At 36.1% G+C, this 18,088-nt stretch overlaps 1 protein-coding gene across 1 annotated transcript in view; it reads right to left on the bottom strand.

The window, feature by feature from the left end:
* Positions 1-3,523: 3,523 nt before the first annotated feature.
* Positions 3,524-18,088, bottom strand: part of IL1RAPL2 (interleukin 1 receptor accessory protein like 2) — a 637,686-nt gene continuing 623,121 nt past the window's right edge. Inside the window, exon 11 of the mRNA XM_039256555.1 lies at positions 3,524-4,268. Coding sequence (XP_039112486.1) covers positions 3,571-4,268 — 698 coding nt within the window. The 3' untranslated portion in view covers positions 3,524-3,570. The remainder of the gene's footprint in view (positions 4,269-18,088) is intronic.

The raw sequence follows: 18,088 nt of genomic DNA, 5'->3' as shown, positions 1-18,088 counted from the left end.
GTTTTATATGTAAAAGTTTGAAGCTAGTGATTATTGTTTATTAGACAACCCCATACATTCATCAAAAAACCTTAATATTCAACAGTGTAACCTCCTATCAGATATCTTAGAACAAAAATATATGAGTAATAGAGAAATTTGAGCCAGAAAATTTTCAACATGAAATTCTCTCCCAGAAAAGAAACAACAATTGTGAGTGTTCAAATTTAACTGGTCACTATGAAACTATGTTCTGTCTTAATTTCATTCTGGTTTTATCAGTTCACTATCTCACCTTGGTAAATGAATAAGAGGAGCAAAAAGATTTATATGTACAATTTTCAAGTTATTTCCCATGGTCATTATTTAATTTCCTAGAAAACACTTGGTGAAAACCAACCAATATATTTAAAAATAAAATACCAAAGGGCAGTAAATGCTTGAAACTAGTGGTGCTATATTCTTGTAAGCCTTTCAGTCACCAAGCGGGTCAGATAGTCTCCTCTTTTTTGCCAGAATTTGATTCTTTCACACACCTGCCATTTCTCAACTTGTTACAGACATAATCCATATGATAGTTATTATTTCCATGTCCTCTTAAAACTCCTCTATAAACTTCTCTTTCATAACTGAACCGTTTCTCCTCTCATTGCAGTTTGTTTTCCTACTTGTAAGACCCACAATATTAGCTACCAATATACACACAAAATATCAACCTTTCACGTGATACTATCTTGGGCTCAAACCTTACCCAAAGCCCACAGGTGTCTGTACCCATTTTTTTTTTTAAATCAGAGTGATTGAAGGCAGAACATATTTGGATCTAATTTACTTAAGGCTTAGAGAAGGCGAGGAGAGATATCTTCTTACCTCTTTTCAGGAACCATCCAGCTACTTTTCAGGATCTTCAGAGTTAGATTGGAGCCCACTGATTACCAAAACTGCCAGATTTTGTATTTTACTGAATTAAACTCATGTACATGTTGACCATTTCCTGAACATTGTTTATTCTTATGTAGCATTCATTTCTTATATATCTAATTGGTTATTTTTGCATTTCTCATTTGTCTCATAATTTCTGACATTATCAGAACTTTTTTTACTTCAAAATAGCCTCAATTTTTAAAAGTGTATACACTGTTGATAGATGGGCTAAATAAATTTGCTATGAACGTATGAGAGCTAATTACACTAGCATTTTTCTAAATTTTTAATTCCGTTTCAGTAAATAAGTGAGAAGACATTTTTCCTACTGTGTAAGCAACTGGAGGAATATATTATGTTCTAGACTAAATGCTTATTATACTCTAAGAGTTATATCTTTTTAAAATCTCAGATGAAAATCAAATTTTGAATTGCCATCTAGAAATAAATTTTTATAGATAGTGTACACATTGGTTCCTGAAAATGGTAGAAAAGGTTTCTTGTCAAGTTCCCCAGCACAAGTGTGAATGCTCTGTTTTTGAGTACTTACTAGTAGTGAAAGGACACATTGTGGCCAGCCAACTCAAATTGCTACCCACGTTTAATCATTGTAAATAAAGGAAGCAGAGAGACCCATGTTATATTTTCAGAACTGGCATGCTCAATACAGAACTATTAGTTTAAAAATACCACTGAACATTCTATTTGAATTAATCTAGGCTTCTGTGAAAAACAAAATAATAAAAAGTATAATTGGTCACTTAAACATGTACTATTCATTTCATGCAGGTTATTAACTTAGTAATTATACATATCATTAAAAAACAATGAGAGTAAATACAACTCCTTAACACTTGGAAAACAGTTCAGAATTGATAAATTTCCATTTTAAAATACTTATTTTTTTTACACAAGCAAAATCACCTTTCTCAGTGGAAACAATACATCTATGAAACATCTATATATGTTGAACAGAACTTTTCAAAGGAGCAACTAACTGTCCCAATGTGAAATGAACATGTATCACTGCTAATCTTTTACATATTGTTGGTGCATACTGCATTTTCTAAGTAGCTGGATATAGAAAAGCAATGGAGAAACAAGTGCTGTAAACAAAACCCATGGATCACAGAGAATCAATATTGTAAAGAGGTTGAAGAAAATGAAAACATATTATCTAATATTCTCTTAGACATTTGAGTTTCACATTTACAAGAGCTGGGCAAATTCTTAATCTTTACACACTGTGTGCATCTGTCCTCATTATATTTGTCCAAAAACATGATTTATGAACCATTTGCAAAATAGCAGAATCAACCTTGATTAAAATTTGGCCTCCACAGGCATTTTGGTTAAGAACACACCAAAACTGATTAATTGGAAAGAACACAAAGTAGTAATCCAGAATAAATACTAGAATAGGGGCACATTCCTTACAGTAAATTTATAATATTTTAGATCATTTACAGGGATTTTCTGGTATGGTACAGTCATAGTCATAATGTGAGGGTGGAGAAGTTTAGTCTATATAAAATATACTCTTTGAAGCACCAGGAATGGAGATACTTCTGCAGGAACCTTGTACACATGGCCGAGCATATATTATGTATGTACAGAATAGTCTGTTTCACAACTACATTTCAGATGAGAATCACTGCAATTGCTGCTCTCCCACTAGAACACTTGAAACATTTGGCATTTATCTGTGAATATTGTTGTTTTATTTCTTTTCTACTGCTGACACTTGCAGTCAATATTTATTTAAATTCAAATTCCAATGATGCTGTTAAAAAAAAGTAGGAAAATGCTCATATCTTCATATAAAGCAGGTCAAGATAGCATTTGGAAAAATATCCAAATGTGATTTGTTAGTAAACAATAAAATGTGCATCTTAAAATATGTTTTCAAGTTTGTAAAACTTTTGAAATAGGCTAGAAAGCCATAAGAGTTCTTCAAAATCATCTTCAAAGAACTAGCAGCCTGTCTATTCATTTGCATAAGAATGCATATTGTTTGCCTTCATACCAGTTTGCCTACAGAAGATGTGCTTGCCTATGCAACAATGAGCTGTCATATTAGCTGCTGATTTAGTCTACAGAAGTTGTCCATTATGTTGAAGAACTTCCAAACATTTCAATCCCATTTTTTCTTATCTGATCTTCCACTACATACAATCTTCTAATTGGGGTGCTTCAAGACTTCTTTCTTGATAACTTCTGATTTTTCAGTTATTCTGTAGAAGTTTTCTTTCCCCTTTATACTTAGTTCAGAATTTTCAAATTCAATTAAAGTCCTTAAGTTTTCCTTATTTCAAATACCATGTTAATCTGAAATATACATAAATATGGGGAAGATACTTCATCTACTAAGTTTACAGTCCAAATGGTATCATAAAACCTACTTTAAAACAAGAAGATTTTTATATTTTTATTTTCAGGAAGAAATCAAAACTACACATTGAAACAAGGTACTATACTACAAAAGCAGGTCCTTCTTTCCCCTCACTATTCTGGAAATGTAAACACAAATATTAAGTACAAAAAGGATTCTGTGCCTTCCACTGTGAACACTTTTTCAGCACCTCAGTGTTATTAGGTGTATTTTATGCTTGGCATAGCAGAAATTCTGTATGTTCACATAGCTGTTCAGAGGATGTAGAGTTTTCACTACCAAATATCACTGGTGAAGCTAAGCTCTTTGGATGATAAAGGTAGCAAGGAATTGTTTCTATGAAATTCCTGGGTATCTTTCAGGGCATTATTAAGGGGTAGCTGTCCATTGAGGAACGTAAGAGGCAGGTTGCAGTAAGTGTGTTCGTTGCCTAAGGAAGGTACTGGTAAGGTGGTGGTTGGCATCTCGTGTTTGTACCCTCTGCAACAGTGTCTCATTTGCATTGAATCTGAAGGGTGGAAATCAGGGAGATCAGCTTGAGATGACACCAGAGAAGCCGAGGTACTGGTCATGGCAATAGAGGGAATAGGCTGGAGTTCTCCAAAAAGTCCTTGTTCTGCAGAGTCCAGAACATGGCACCGAGAAAGCATTTCTTTTTTCTTGTTGGGCATTTCATATACTAATTGCTTCCAAAACTTAGAATTTAATTTGCTGCTTTTGGGTCCCTTCCACTTGATTAGGGACAGAAGTTGGATGTTGCGCTTTAGTGATTCCACTTCCTGGCAATTCACCTTTCCTCTTAATTCTGTACACTCAATCAAAATCACTTTGATTTCTCCACTGACTAGTATGTTATGGAGCCTGCTTTCCAATTCAAAAATATTCCATCCTCGTCTGAGAACATAGTCTGGAGTTAGCACAATAATAAGTCTTCTGCTTTGCTCAACACATCTTATGAGATCTTCAATGTATGCTAAAAATCACAGAAAGAGAGAAAGAGTAAAACAAAGACATTTCCAGTCTTTAAAGCATTAGGTTTGCACTCTAATATAGCAAAAAGCCAGGCTTCCGCTAAGGTACGTCACATTTTCTTTTCTTGTATAGCACATTTAGAAAGTCCGTTTCCTTGAAAATAACAATGGGAAAAAAAACCCTCTGCTTATAATACTTATTTTCTTTCCCCTCATCATTACTTACAGTGTACTGTTAACTAATAAAAGCTCTGACTTCTCTAGAGCTTAGTTGTATTTAAGTTATTTTTATTTATTTAATCAATCATTTATTTCAAGGCTTACAGGTTAGTACTTGAGGTGAACAAGTAATCATCATATTGATGAAAAGAGAAATGGAGCTGTTTAATGAATGAAGGGTCACTGTGTTTATGGGTTGGATTTGGCTTCTACTCTAGTTTTAAACTGCTAAACAATTGGGGGGTTATGTGTATGAACTACTTCAAAGATAATTGTGACAGAAATAGTTGAAAATCTCTTCTGGAATCATAGCTATGTTTCTCAGAATACCTTTTGTTATCTGCAATCTCATGTTCCTGATTTTGCCCTTCAAACTTAGACATAAGGAAGTGGTGTGTGTGTGTGTGTGTGTGTGTGTGTGTGTGTATGCGTGTGTGTGCGTGCACGCATGTGTTCATGTGTGTGTGCGCGCCCATGAATTTAATTTGAACCAGCTGCTCTTTGTTCCAGGGAAGAGGAAGAGGTGAAGTTAGAGGTGGGGGATGGTGCAGAATGAATAGTAAAGTAGGAATCTAACAGTTGAGAAGTCTTTGCCCTACTTTGTGGAATAATTCTGAGAATGAGGTGAATATGTTATAGTCTTTTCATGGTAGAAAAACACTCAATTAATGCTAGATCGATTTATCCCATGGAATAATCCTTTTGTAATCATGCTTCCCAAAGTCTTATCCACCACAAAGGGAAACACACACGTTAACAAATGGAGACTTGGACACAGGTGCGGCAACAGAGAGCTGTCTTTACTAAGCAGAGCACAAGGCTTTGTCTACTGTACAGCGCCCTCTAGCAGAAGCACTGCTTACAAAAGCATAGCAACATTTGTCGCTGCAAATCTGCTCAAGGTTACAGACTGCTTTCAAGGAGTCACGTCTAGTATGTAGTGGGAGGCCACCAAACAACCCAGTGTAAGTCATTTGAAAAGAGAAACTTATTTTACAAATGCATATTTTACAGATATCTCTCTTTTCCATGGTTTTATTTCCACCACTAGGCAGCAAGAACCCTTTCACAAGTGAAAATGAGTAAACTTTATACACAACCTATTAAGAAACAAAAAAATGTTTTTAAGAGATACACATTGAAATTGTCGATTTAACAGTTTGTGGTTACTATTGTTTTTCTTTTTATCTAATACATTTCATGACTTTCTCATGCAGTGGTGTAATGACTATTTATAAGGCTACTTCTAGGTGGAGAGGGAACCTCTTAAGAATTTTAAGAGATTAGGTTTTCTGGGGATAAATCAGCAATCTGTAAAAAAAAGTGAAAGCAAATAAACTGATTAAAAGCAAAATAAAAACACCACACAAGAAGCAATGGGGAAGTTATCACTCTGTAATTATCACTTAAGCGAACTGCTGAAACAGAATGGAAGGAAAGGTAGAAAGTTTCAATAGAGTGAAAAAATATTATCCTAATGTATCAACAGTTCTGATTCTTCATTTTCTTCCTTTCTTCCAGCTCCCAAAAAGAAAGAAGTTATGTGGGAAGTTTCATCATTAGAAGTTGGATCTGGAAGATACAGTAAAATAAACTATGATGCATTTTCCCCATTTTTCTTTTCACCTTTCCTCTACACAAAGCAAAACCCAAACCCAGAATTATGGCATAAATGTAGGAGTCCATGAAAATACATTTTTTCCAGGTAAATTATGAGTTAATTGTTAATTTTACAGAGGAAATCTTTACAAAATAATTTACCAACGGGTTATTCTAAGTAGAATTATTCTCTCATTAATTGCAGCTTCTCATTTAATTAAAAAACTGATCTATACAAATATTGTCAGAAGTACATCTGTCAACATAAACTATGCCTCTATGAGTAGCCCTTTTTCTATGTGTTGTGATGTAGCCTAATTTACTTTTAACTATACTTTTAAAATCAAAGGTTATATCTATTTATACATATCTCAACTTAAAAGCATACAACGCATACAACCCAGGTGTCTACAGTCTTAAGAGAAACTGTACACATATATACTAAATAATTTGATTGGGATTCATGGGCTTTGGCTTTTGCTATCCCCTTTTTTGAATGGGGAAAGGAACAGGGTACATTTTTTTCCTCGATTAGTATGGTTCTCCTCCTTCATCTGTCTATTATATTTTGCCATTTGACAGCTAAGCCAAATGCAACATTTAACATTTTGGAAGCTTCTTAGAGATTCATTAGACATAATTTGCATTTGCCCCCAAAAGGAATGACTTTCAGGACAGATCCCACTATGCTCAGCTGTGCAGGGTGTGGGTGTTGAAGGGAACCTTGTATAGAGGGAGTGGTCCCTGTCTCCTGCATACTATACTGGTTGTGCTTATCCTGGCAAAGCCTAGTGGAGAGTTGAGGCAATCATCCAGATAATTCCGGCTGAAAACCTGCTGTGGAAGAAAAAAGGTCTGAATTATCCTGGTTTGCCCTATATATACATTAATCATATGCACTGGAGTCAGTCAGTCAGTACATCAAAAATTTCCCTGGGTAGACACAACCCAAGTGTCCCAAAGAAAATACGAGCCATTTGCTTGGGCCCTGGATTTCGTGTTCCATTTCACTTGGTGAAAAACCAAATGGAAGTTTTCAGATGTGGAGCCCACATTTAACTTCTTGGGATGGTGATCAGTGGCTGGGCAGCAACCTCAATGTTTGAAAGCAGCTGGGGAGGTGCCTCTTAATGTTGCCTGGCTCTAAGGAAAAGAAGGAGAGACTGTGCACTAACATCCATATCCTGGCTCTCTCTCTGTTTTTCTCTCTGTTTTTTTTCTCCACCCCCACCCCTTGCTCCTCTCTACCTCTCTCTTTCTCTCTTTTTCTGTCCTTTCTCCTTCTTGTCCTTTTATCTCCCTCTTTGCTTTCTGGCCCACTTTTATTTCTGCCTTTCCCTCTCTAGCTCTCCCTTCCTTTCTCATCTATCTCCCTTTGCCCCTTCCTTCTTAAGTCTTTTGTTTTTTTCTTTCTCTGTATCATTGAGGGGAAAAAACAGGACCTAACCATCATGGAAAATATAAATAAATTAAAAGAGACCAAACAGGTAGAGTTAACATTTTTTAATTGCTAATTCTTAGCCATGGTGTTGTTGCTGGCTTTTATGCAGCAAGTGCCCCAAATAATTTCCCTCTTACCCCCAGGTTACATGTCTGCATCCAGTGACTGTGAACTGGAGCCTGATCCATTAGGAATATATCTTATTTTTGTATGGTCTGTGAGCAAGGAATAATTTTTTAAGGGTTGTAAAAAAAAAGAATATGATGTAACAGAGACCATATATGACCCACAAAGCCAAAACTATTTACTATCTGGACCTTTACAGAGAAAGTTTTCTGCCCCTGCATTAGAGCCTAATCAGGGTGTTTAGGTTTGGAAAAGTTCCAAATAAACTAAGCAGAAACAGGAATCATGTTGAGACGTTGCTGGTCTATAGCTACTGTAGTCTCTGACAGGCAGTGGTGTTTGCCATGGTAGGGCTGTGGTTTTGTGGGGGACACTTTAGAAACCTTCAGAAACCATTTCAAAAACTTGTTACCACGAAGAGATAATAAGGAAACTTTTAAAAAACTCCCTAGATCCACAGCACACATGAATATTCGTTAAATCTTGCCTTGACTTATCTAGGCAAATTTAGCAACTGACTACCAGGAATCCCTCAAAAGGCTCTTTTTCCACCTAAAAAAATATAAAATATCCCTTAAATAAAATGTCATTAAGTTATTCATTTGCAGAATTTGATTTAAAGTAACTTATGATGACAGAAAAGACTAAAGAGTCCTGGGTCTGATAGCCTTCTGCTTCTCTAGACAAGACTGTAAAACTACACCAAATTATCAGACATGAAACAAAGCTAATTACATTTCATCTATTTGTGATCTTTACAATTGGTAAAGAAAAAAAATCTCCATGAACATAGTTTTGATAGGGGTGTTTAAGTTGGTATAAATTCATTTTTCACATAAGTGCAACTGCAAAGAAACTTTTTTCTTTTGTGTATTTTGGAGTTGACAGAGATTGGAAAATATTGTAGAAAGAAAATACATTGTCACTAGGGCCTCTTTGGGATGTGTACCTATTAGAGAAGTGAAGAAAGGTCAATCTAATAGGAAACAAGGAAAGTGACTACCTAAAACTATTCAAAGGAAAGGAAATTAAATTAAAAAATTCCTTTCAGGGGCAGTGTATAAACCAAAATTACAGTGCATGTAGAAAAGTAAAATTAGATCTACAAAAGTGACTTGAAAATAGGACACTTATTTAAAAATACAAAAAAAAAGTAAACTGAAGAAAGAAATAAAATAAAATAGAAGCAGGAAGAATGGCAGAACAAAGAAATGGGATGCTTCAAATGGGATGTATTTACTTTCCCAAAAGAACTCAGTATTCCCCTAAATCTCAGGCTCTGAATCATATAAGGGTGCAAAAATACCTATATATTTAGCAATTTCCATGAGGTGTTGCTATTGCCGACTAACCATATGATTTATCAAACTAAGCAATTAGCTACTTGTAAATTATCTTTGTATTGACACTCTTACTTTTGTCAGGGTCATTAAAAAAAAAGTTGAAAGACAAATAGCTTGTAGGCAAAGACATGATTTACTATTTTTCCAGGTTCAAATAATAGTAGTTTGATATGCTTAAACCCACAGTTCTGTACATCCCCTATCAGTTAAACAGACAAATCATTAGGGTAAAATAGGATGCATTAACACAGATACTACTTCATTAATTTTTGGCAAACATTAGCTAACTAAGAGCTATCAACAGTGGTATTATTTATAAAGCCTATGGGTTAATATATCAAGACTTAAAATCAAGATTTAAATTCTAAATTGAAATTAGAAATGAGTTTTTTTTTTTTTTTTTTCAGAGAGAGAACATGTGTGCAAGCAGGAGAGGGGTAGAGGGAGAGGAAGAGAGAAAGAATCTCAAGTAGGCTCCATGCCCAGCACATAGCCCAACGTGGGGCTCGATCTCACGACCCTGAGATCATGAAATTTGCCAAAATCAAAAGTCAGATGCTTAACCAACTTAGCCACCCAGGCACCCCAGAAATGAGTTCTAATTGATTGAGAGGGTCCTTTCCATGACTGGTATGGAGAAGCCAGCAAAAATAATATAGGTTTCCTGGGCATCAGAGAAAAATATGTATTATTCAACACTCACATAATATGTAATAATTTGGGAAAAATTATTAGCCCTTGGGTATAACTAGAGGTATACAATGAGGTACTTTTAATGTAGTCTCACTGAAAATACTATCTGCATTTTATTATTTTTTTTAATGTTTATTTATTTCTAGGAGACAGAGAGAGAGACAGTGTGAGCAGGGGAGGGTCAGAGAGAGAGGGAGTCACAGACTGAAACAGGCTCCAGGCTCTGAGCTGGCAGTCAGCACAGAGCCCTACGCGGGGCTTGAACCCACGAACCTTGAGATCATGACCTAAGCGAAAGTCGGACGCTTAACCAACTAAGCCAACCAGGCACCCCACTATCTGCATTTTAAACAATGATGCTTAATACTAATTTATTGAAAGAGTTTTACAGGTTGTTAAACTGACTGTTTATCTTGACTGATATTACCAAATATTTGGGTCTTGATTCTGCCTCTGGCTGATGTAAGATTCTGTTTGTGTTGTCTGCCACAAAGGTTGAGGCTATAAAATTTTTATTTAACTAGGTGTGTGTGTGTGTGTGTGTGTGTGTGTGTGTGTGTGTGTAAAGGAGGGGGTTTAAAAATTTTTAATGTTTATTTATTTTTAGAGACAGAAAGATCATAAGTGGGTGAGGGGCAGAGAGAGAGGAAGACACATAATTTGAAGCAGGCTCCAGGCTCTGAGCTGTCAGCAGAGAGCCCAGCACGAGGCTCGAACTCATGACCATGAGATCATGACCTGAGTGGAAGTCAGACGCTTAAGTGACTGAGCTACCTAAGCACCCCAAAAGGATGGGTTTTCTAAACAGTATGTGATATTACTTACCCTACAAAAACTTTCTCTGCCCACCCTCCACCTTCCAAGTCCTTGGCTTGATAATTCATAGATCATTGAGCTAAATGTTTTGGTAAGAGTTTTGTTCTCTACTAACTAATCTTAAAGATCCTAATTAATTCTGTTTGATATGGCTATCAATGGTTAACATGGATTTGCTGAGACCTTGTAAGTATAGCAAGCTATATTTATTCACAGTTTTGACATTGAAGACTATTTCTGGTAGTTAATCCTTTACTTTTCCTATTACATTTTACTCATGGGTGTGTGGGGCATGACAGTAGGCAGTATCTACTCTGGAGTATTATCCATATCTCTAAATTCTCCTTTCTTTTCACCTCTTTACCAAGAGTAGAGGTACGTAAGGGAACACATTCAGAGAATATTGAAGGAAAGATAATGTGGAGAGTTAGCAAAAAGTCTGCAAAATATCCTTCCCCTCCTCTTTTCTCTCTTAATCTCATACCCTGGAAACTTGTAGATACAACTAATTTCAATCATCTCAATCTTAGTAAGTAGGGAACAAGACTACTTGCTCCTTGTATTGTCTTTTCTGTGGCTCCTTTGTACTTACATTTTATTATGGTCTTCTACTCTTTTTTATAAGGTGCCTGTTCTTTGTGCCACTCAAGCAGTAGATTTCTTGATAGAAATTCTACATAATTCTTCCTTAACCTCAAATTTCATGAGAAACCTCACTCCATTGACCTCAGTAGGTTTTTTGGCATATTGGTGTACAGTTCCCTTTCTCTTGACTCTAACATGAAGGGGATAGTAGGCATATCTAATTTTATTCCATGTAAGTAAATTGCACACAATGTGTTAAATTTCCATGGTTGTGCTTGTCACCCCTGCCTCACACTTTTTAGGTCACAGACATCAGACTGCCTAGAAAAGGATTTTATTATTCCCCAAGGACAATTTACTTAAATAGTGTCCAATATGTCCAGCTATTAGAGGAACTATTGGCAATGAGTATTTACAGATCCATGTACAAAAATGTTTTTTTGCATGCTTCACTTAGAAATGACTAGTGATCATCTGACACCAGATGTATTCTCCACTCATTTGTCATTTCGTTGTCAGCACAATCACATGGCTAGCACTAAGCATTAAAAAACTGAAGATTAGAATAGTGAGGAAATGCAAGAATGTAATCAGACATTATCATTTTTCTCTTAAATTACTGAAGGAGTCATAAGATTGTTGAGTTTTGCTCAATTACTCCTTCAGTAACACTGGTATTTGAGGCCAAATTCATAAATATAATTTCAACAGACATAGCTGATCAAACACATGTATGACAACACTTTAGCATACTAATGTCTTTCTCTAGTGCAACAATACATGAATAACTCACATAGAGATCCCCATAAACTTCCTATGACTAGAAAGAAAAAATTGAAGTAAATGACTTTGAAGGATTTTTTCTCTTCAAAGTCCACTTTGATATTTATAGATTTTTTGAAAGTTTCAGCCAAACTGGCTCAATTCATAATTGTTAATAAATATAGCATATGAGTTTTTAAGTACCTTGATTGCTTTCTTTTAAAGGCAAACAAGAGCTATAGGATTGGGTTGTTTTCTACTTTTATTCTTAGAATGCTATCTTCTCCATCTGATCAGTAGCCTTCCACCTAATTCAATAACATTTTATATTTTTATATTTCTTAATCTCTGCAGAAACACTGAGAAAAGATGGGCTAGAGAACCTAAATGGTACTCATCCAAAAATGTCCCCAATCTCAGGATCTCAATTGCACAGCTGGGTTCTATTGGTCACATGTCAGCTTCAGAGCACATCTGTTCATTCCTCAAGGATCCACTAGGCCCCATGAACACAATGTGCTCTGTGTACAGTACTTTACATCACAAAACTCAGCAGCTGCAGGGGTGAGAAAATCTCTACTTCTCAAGTTTGTGTCTCTAGGCAGTGTGAGTAGGGTGTTTTCTATCTGGATTTCTTTTGGTTGCCTGTCAGTTCTGACATTCAGACGCCTGTTGGCAACAAAGTTGCTTTTGCTATTCTCAGGACAGATGTTTCTAGCTTGGGAAGAGAGAAACCAAATTTTTACTGGAAAGTAGAAATTCTTGCCACATTCAGGCACCAAACCTGAGAAAACATAAGGAAGATTCTGGCCACAGGCTGAAGAATGAAAAGGTAGGTCACTGCCAAGAAAATAATGTCCAGATCTGAAGCCTTTCAGTTTTAGCCTTCAGGAAAAATATTTGTGTCAAATCTCCCCATCTCTGCTGGCTCATGATGGCAAAAGGATATTTCCCTAATAGGGCATGTGGTAAGGGTACAGTCACCACCTCATCTTGAAAAGTGACATCTTTCTATTGAAGCTTTTTGAGAACGCTTGGTCATATGAGGAAGAGACAGAGAGACAGAGAGGCAGAAACAGAGACAAAGGAAGGTGGGGGAGGAAGTCTCATTCATGTACTTTTGAAATTGTATGAATTGGAAAGGTTTGTATGTTAATGAAATTGAGTTGGAATACCATAAGAGTGGTGCAAAAGAAACTGAAGAGACATAAAAGATGAAGACATTAAACATTAATGGGTTAATGTCATAGGCCTCGTTAATTTCATTCATAGAAAATTATTGTTGTGGATCAAGGATGATATTATGAAGCCTGCTTTTATAATCTTCAAAAGGCTCATTGCTAGTTTTTGGAGGAAGGTATAGTTTTGGATCAACATGTTTTAAATGAGATGTGAGGGACAAACATAGGCTATAATATTGTAACTAGTTTTTCCCCCCAGGAATGTGTCTATATTTATATAACATAACCTGTTAAATTTGTACCGATGGCTGCAAATACAGACCACAGAAGCTTCTTTAATAACACACACACACCAAGTCCAAAATGTTCTATTCTGTCATTCATGTGTAAATCAAGTATATTATTCATATACTTCATCGACTTCCTGAATGCGTGCTAAAAATGCCAAGGAAAAACTCGTTAATCGTGACATGGTGACTGCTCAGCCAGCTCTGAAATGTTGATGGAAAAAGAAAAATTGTCAAAGGGCCTTTTTAAGAACTTCTGCAGGTTACACTCGCAAATCGGAATTCAGAGAACATGAATTTCCTCATTCAGGAAGGAAGGATTAAAATCAAACACCCTCCAGTGGTTGCATCTAAAAACTGCATAGTTGTCCAAAATGGCTTACTTGTAAAAAGAGTCTTCCTGTGTACCGTTAGGTACGCAGGATCCAAGTCCCTTCTCAGTCTGATGGTTGTATAATCTCAAAAAAAAATTAAATTTATCTTCTATGGACTATAAAATATATGTCATCTTAGTGACTTCTAGGGTGTTTTTCTGTTAAATTCTTTAAATGTCAGGGTATACTAGGTGATAACTTCCTATCATCTCTTATTCAGTGTGTTAGAGTCTTCAACTCAAATCTTGTAGTTTTGAGATAGGAAATACAGCTTATATAAACCTCACACTCTATGGTCAAGGAGGATGATCAGGTCTGTCTTTGATAGACCAAAACAACTAAATAACTTTAACCAATTTAGCCGAACAAAAAGGCAGTGAGGTGTAAAATATTCTATAACCTGTTTGGCTAAATTGACACAGCATGTTGATTCATTTGACCTCTCACATCACCAAAAAGACTATATGGGAGCATTAAGAAGACATAGTTCAGGGATGCATCTCTTTAACCCTCATGCTGTCTGGGTCTGATTCTCACCTATGCACAATAGCTTCTTCTTTACATAATAAGCCAAGTGTCATCTACTGAATCTTAGGTGAAGTGATTCTCCTGTGTTCCATGTTGTCCCCATTTCCCTTTCTAATGTGTACAATGGTGATGCAATGTTTTCCAGTTCAGATGAACAATAATCAATATTGAAATATTAAGAGATGAATACTAACATTTTTCAGTCACTTGGTGGAGTTGATAAAGGCTGCCTATTGTGGTGCTACCAATTTTGGAATGTAAGAAGACAGGCCAGCACCATGCTGAATCCTATTGAATATGACCTAACATAGAATATAAATTTCACTTTGGTAATGATATTACTCTAATACAATTAGGATATTATCGCTCTAAATATTGATTTTGCAGAATTTCTACATTTAACAAGATATAAAATTGGCAAAACATAAAAAAATAAATAGTAATCTAATAAATTAAGCAAAAAATAGGAAAGAAATGTTTTAAAATTATTTATCCATATTCAATCTTTTGTAGGTATTCTTTCTAACATCAAAAGATAAAAGCAATATACTCATTTGCTTGTTTTAAGGACTGGGACTCTTCCTATGAATTACACTTTTTTTTTTCTTTTGGTAGAAAACTCCTTTTTAGACTTCACACTCTCCTTGTTAAAGAAAAAAATGCCTTTTAGATACTGCCATGCAAAAATTTAAACTCTTACTTATTTTAGTCTCATTATTTCCTCCTGTCTTAAACACTGTTCAAACAAATTCAGAAAGCATATATGAAGCATCCAACGAGCTCAAGTTTTCTGCTATATGATGACAGGAGTATAAGGATAAATGAAATACAGTCCTTGACCTCATGGAGGTTACAATCTTGCTGGCTAGATAAGATATAAATAGATGGGAAAATATATAAAAAAATGAAAGAGTGTAAAGTATCATAGGAGTAAAAAATGTATAGGCCAACAATTGACTATGTATGGTGAACTCTACGGCTGGAGAAATTATTATGGACTTTTCACAGATGCAGGGGGAGAAGACTAACTAGAATTTGTAAAGATATAAAAGACTAACATGAACAAAAGCATTACAGGGACACACAGTGTATATCAAAGGCAGTTTGGGTAGAGTTAAAGGTATAAGTAGGGGTAATGATAAGAGACAAGTTTAGGAGAGCAGGCCCGGCTAGCATCAGACTACAGTAGTGTTTAACTAAGGGCTATTGATTTTATCCTTTAGGAAATGGTGAACGATTTAAGGTTGAATGTAAGAGTGACATGATTAAGGATTTGTACCTATTAGTGGAAATAGATGGATGAGAGGACAAATAGGGGAGGTAGAGAGTAAACAACATTGTAGTAATGAGGTGATTAGGGCTATACTAGAATGGCAGAGCTGAGAATGGAAAAGATCAATGGACACTGGATTTGGGAGCAAGATACAGAAGAATAAATATGACTCAGGGGTATCAGCAGTTTCCTTGAGGTTCAGTCAGTGTAGAAGTGGTATCTCAATGCTGGCGAGGATGTGGAGAAACAGGCACCCTCCTACACTGTTGGTGGGAATGTAAACTGGTACAGCCCCTCTGGAAAACAGTGTGGAGGTTCCTCAGGAAACTAACAATAGAACTCCCTTATGACCCAGCAATAGCACTGCTAGGAATTTACCCAAGGGATACAGAAATGCTGAGGCATAGGAGCACATGTACCCCAATGTTCATAGCAGCACTCTCCACAATAGCTAAAACATGGAAAGAGCCTAAGTGTCCATCAACAGATGAATGGATCAAGAAGATGTGGTTTATCTATACCATGGAATACTACATGGCAATGAGAAACAATGAAATCTGGCCATGTGTAGCAACATGGATGGACCTTGAGGGTGTTATGCTGAGCGAAATAAGTCAGGCAGAGAAGGACAAATATCATATGTTTGCACGTATAGGAGGATTAGGAGGAACTTGACGGAGGAACAAGGGGGAGAAGAAGGGCGGAAACGGTGGGGGAAAGGGAGAGAGGCAAACCATGAGAGACTCTTGAATGCTGACAAAAACTGAGGACTGATGGATGTGGGGGGGAGGGGGGGATGGGCATGGAGGAGGGCACTTGTGGGGATGAGCACTGAGTGTTATGTGGAAACTAATTTGACAATAAACTATTTGTAAAAAAAATAATAATAAAATAAAAACAAAAACACTTTTGTCTTATCATAAAAAAAAAAAGAAGTGGTATCTCAAGTCATGATGATGAAGAGCATTACAGAAAGAAAGAGGAGTGGAAGATCATGAGAAGGAGTTTGGGGAATTATTACATTTGTGGTACAGGGAATTAATGGAACAATAAATATTGTCTTTGTTCCTTCCTATACACATGTAAGTGTGCATATTCATGTGCACACAGAAACAGAGATACATGGATTCTGAAAAAAAGAGATAAACAACCAAAACACAAGTGTTTCCAATTGTCTCCTGTCAGTTTAGTGGCCTTGGTGGACTGCTGATAATCTGAATAAATGTTACTGAGGAATAGCATGATCTAGCAGATTGAGAACCAGAGTCAAACAGATCTCGGTTCTAATCCCACCTCTACCATTTGCTAGCTATCTGATCTTGGATTTCTTTTTATTTTTTAATGTTTATTTATTTGAGAGAGAGAGAGAGAGAGAAAGAGAGGGAGAAGGAGCAGGGGAGGGGCAGAAAGAGAGAGAGACACAGAATCTGAAGCAGGTTCCAGGCTCTGTCAGCACAGAGCCTGATGCGGGGCTTGAACTCACAAACTGTGAGATCATGACCTGAGCCGTAGTCGAATGCTTAACCAACTGAGCCACCCAGGTGCCCCTGATCTTGGATTTTTAAATTTATTTTCTCATCTGTAAGATGAGGATAATAATACATGCTCAGTTTCCACATAGGGTTATTGTAAAGATTAAATGAAATTATGTCAAGATATTGTACATACTGTGAAGTACGGAAAATTTCAGCTTTTTAATTTTGTTATTACATGTGTAAAAATTACCATATTCTGATTTGTAGTCATACTTTAATTCCCCCATCAAGAATATTAATATACACTCATATGCAGAGAAACAATGAAATCTGGCCATGTGTAGCAACATGGATGGGCCTTGAGGGTGTTATGCTGAGCGAAATAAGTCAGGCAGAGAAGGACAAATATCATCTGTTTGCACGTATAGGATTAGGAGGCACTTAACTGAGGACCATGGGGGAGAAAAGAGGGGGAACTGGTGGGGGAAAGGGAGAGAGGCAAACCATGAGAGACTCTCGAAACAAACTGAGGACTGATGGATGTGGGGGGGAGATGGGCACGGAGGAGCGCACTTCTGGGGATGAGCACTGGGTGTTATATGGAAACCAACTTGACAATAAACTATTTGTCAAATATATATATATATATATATATACACTCATATGCAAATTAATTCTAGCACTTTTATTTCCCCTCAATGGCATTTTAAGCTCTTTGAGGGCAGGGATCATATTTTTGGCTTTTCTGTATTCCTTTTACAGTTTAGCCTGTATAGCAATCTGAGTATTAACAGGAACTAAATATATATTTTTACTTGAACCTGAATTTATTCTAAAAGCTCAAATATAGCTTTCAATATGCAGCATAATATAAAAGTAGCATTCAAGCCTACATAGTCCAGAACCTCTTTGAAATAATTTAAATACACAGTAAAAGTGCCATACCCAATGACCTCACATATCTTTTTTTATGTGACTTTTTCTATTAATCTGGAAATGAGTATCAAGGCATAAATTCAGTTATTAGTGGCAATGAATGTAGGTATAAGTAGAAGCACAATGACAGAAGACTAGCTTTGGAACTGTAACACATTGAAAAGACTTTTATAGAGATTTTTTT

This window comes from Hyaena hyaena, unplaced genomic scaffold (genome assembly GCF_003009895.1).
Source record: "Hyaena hyaena isolate Hyena2069 unplaced genomic scaffold, ASM300989v1 scaffold_576, whole genome shotgun sequence".
Classification (NCBI taxonomy): domain Eukaryota; kingdom Metazoa; phylum Chordata; class Mammalia; order Carnivora; family Hyaenidae; genus Hyaena; species Hyaena hyaena.
This window is presented reverse-complemented; position numbering and strand designations above follow the sequence as displayed.